Source organism: Sinocyclocheilus rhinocerous, unplaced genomic scaffold (genome assembly GCF_001515625.1).
Source record: "Sinocyclocheilus rhinocerous isolate Xijiao unplaced genomic scaffold, SAMN03320098_v1.1 scaffold4118, whole genome shotgun sequence".
In the NCBI taxonomy this organism is placed as follows: domain Eukaryota; kingdom Metazoa; phylum Chordata; class Actinopteri; order Cypriniformes; family Cyprinidae; genus Sinocyclocheilus; species Sinocyclocheilus rhinocerous.
The window spans coordinates 53,066-55,565 of NW_015628692.1; the positions used below are offsets into that span (position 1 = coordinate 53,066).

The 2,500-nt window shown below is 34.8% G+C and overlaps 1 protein-coding gene across 1 annotated transcript in view; it reads left to right on the top strand.

Moving 5' to 3' along the window:
- The window catches only part of inppl1a (inositol polyphosphate phosphatase-like 1a), a 46,892-nt gene that overhangs the window by 28,491 nt on the left and 15,901 nt on the right, over nucleotides 1-2,500 (top strand). The window contains exons 6-9 of the mRNA XM_016549998.1: nucleotides 1,304-1,399; nucleotides 1,524-1,674; nucleotides 1,766-1,872; nucleotides 1,996-2,098. Coding sequence (XP_016405484.1) covers nucleotides 1,304-1,399; nucleotides 1,524-1,674; nucleotides 1,766-1,872; nucleotides 1,996-2,098 — 457 coding nt within the window. The remainder of the gene's footprint in view (nucleotides 1-1,303; nucleotides 1,400-1,523; nucleotides 1,675-1,765; nucleotides 1,873-1,995; nucleotides 2,099-2,500) is intronic.

Consider the following 2,500-nt stretch of genomic DNA (forward strand, 5'->3'; position numbering starts at 1 on the left):
ACACACACACACACACACACACACAGCTAAATACATCAGACGTATCAATAGTTCCATCACATGCTATTTTAGAGCCAAAGAATCACTGGCTGCTCCTAAATTTCTGTATTTCAAAGTATGTACTTAGTTTGATGGAAAACTCACATCTTGATGTCATCTGATAATTATTCACCGACTATATCACGAATACTGAGTGTTTGAGTATATCATACAATTTTTTTAATGTTCTTTTCTGTCATTATTATTATTATTATTATTGTTGTAATGATTATTTAGTATTATATTTCTTAGAATATTATTATTGTTATTATTAATTGTTATTACTTATGTATTAAATTATTATTATTTCTTAAATAATTATATATTCAATTATTACAAAATTATTATTAAAAAGAATTATCACTACTAGTGCTTTCAAATGATTAATCGCGATTAATCGCATCCAAAATAAAAGTTTTTGTTTACAAAATATATATAAAAATAGAAATATTTAATAATATATGTATTTATTATGTGTATAAAAATACACAAACATACATGTATATATATTTTTTTTAATATGTACACGTGTATATATATATTATTCAAATATAATTTATATTATATATAAATATTATTATTTTATATATAAACAACATTTTTCTTAAATATATACATGCATGTGTGTGTTTATATATACATAATAAATAAACACCGTACACACATTTATTATGTAAACAAAAACTTTTATTTTAGATGTGATTAATCATTTGACAGCACTAATTATTACTAATAATTACTAAAATTCTTGGCTCTGACAAATTGTTTTTGTTCCTTCATTGTAAGTTGCTTTGGATAAAAGTGTCTGCTAAATGGGTATGAGAAAGGCACATAATGAATAAAATGTATTATTTATTTATTTGTTACTATTATTTGTTAATTCATTCATGCATTCATTCATGCATTCATTCATTCATTTGTACTTTCATTCATTGATTAGTTTGTGCATTCATTCATTCATGCATTAATTCGTGCATTCATTAATTAATTTGTGCAATCATTCATTCATTTGTACTTTCATTCATTGATTAGTTTGTGCATTCATTCATGCATTAATTCGTGCATTCATTCATTAATTTGTGCAATCATTCATTCATTTGTACTTTCATTCATTGATTAGTTTGTGCATTCATTCATTCATTCATTCATTCGTGCATTCATTCATTTTTATAAATACACTTCCTCTTCTTTGCACTAATTGTGCATTTAATAGTACGTTAATATTCTGTCCACAAATGATGACGATGAAAACACACTGTTTCAGGCTCTGAAGGCTCTCCAGGACATGAGCTCATCTACTCCGAACATCTCACCACTGCTGTCCATCAGACACAAAGCTATTCCTGTGCAGACCTTCGAGGTACAAACACACACACATACACTCTCACACACACACACACACACACACAAACACAAACATACACATTCCGAGCAATAATCAGTGCAGTCAGAGCAGCGTTTGTGTGTGTGTGTGTGTGTCTCAGGTGAAACTGGACGTGTATCTGGCCGACCTGACGAAGATCGGGAAGAGCCAGAAATACTCGCTGAGTGTGGACGTGGAGGGAGGAAAACTGGTGGTGATGAAGAAGATGAAGGACGCGCAGGAAGACTGGAACACGTTCACACACGACAAGAGTGAGTCTGATGATGATGAGTATTGAGTCTGTGCTGTTCACAGGCTTTGTCACAGGATGAAATCATGTTTAGAGAATGTTTGTGTTTGTAGTTCGGCAGCTGATAAAGTCTCAGCGTGTTCAGAATAAACTCGGAATCGTCTTTGAGAAGGAAAAAGACAAAAGCCAGAGGAAAGATTTCATCTTTGCCAGTGCAAAAGTAAGTCACTCAGATTAACACGGGCATTTCTGAATTCAGATTTTACAGGTACTCAATACAGTGTGTGATTAATCTGTATGTACACTCACACCACTGATTAATCGCTTGTCTCTCGTTCTGTAGAAAAGGGAAGCATTCTGCCAACTGCTGCAACTCATGAAGAACAAACATTCCAATCAGGACGAGCCAGACATGATCTCCATCTTCATCGGAACATGGAACATGGGTGAGAAACACACACACACACACACACACAAACACACACTCACTCACTCACTCACTCACTCACTCACTCACTCACTCACTCACTCACTCACTCACTCACTCACTCACTCACTCACTCACTCACTCACTCACTCACTCACTCACTCACTCACTCACTCACTCACTCACTCACTCACTCACTCACTCACTCACTCACTCACTCACTCACTCACTCACTCACTCACTCACTCACTCACTCACTCACTCACTCACTCACTCACTCACTCACTCACTCACTCACTCACTCACTCACTCACTCACTCACTCACTCACTCACTCACTCACTCACTCACTCACTCACTCACTCACTCACTCACTCACTCACTCACTCACTCACTCACTCACTCACTCACTCACTCACTCA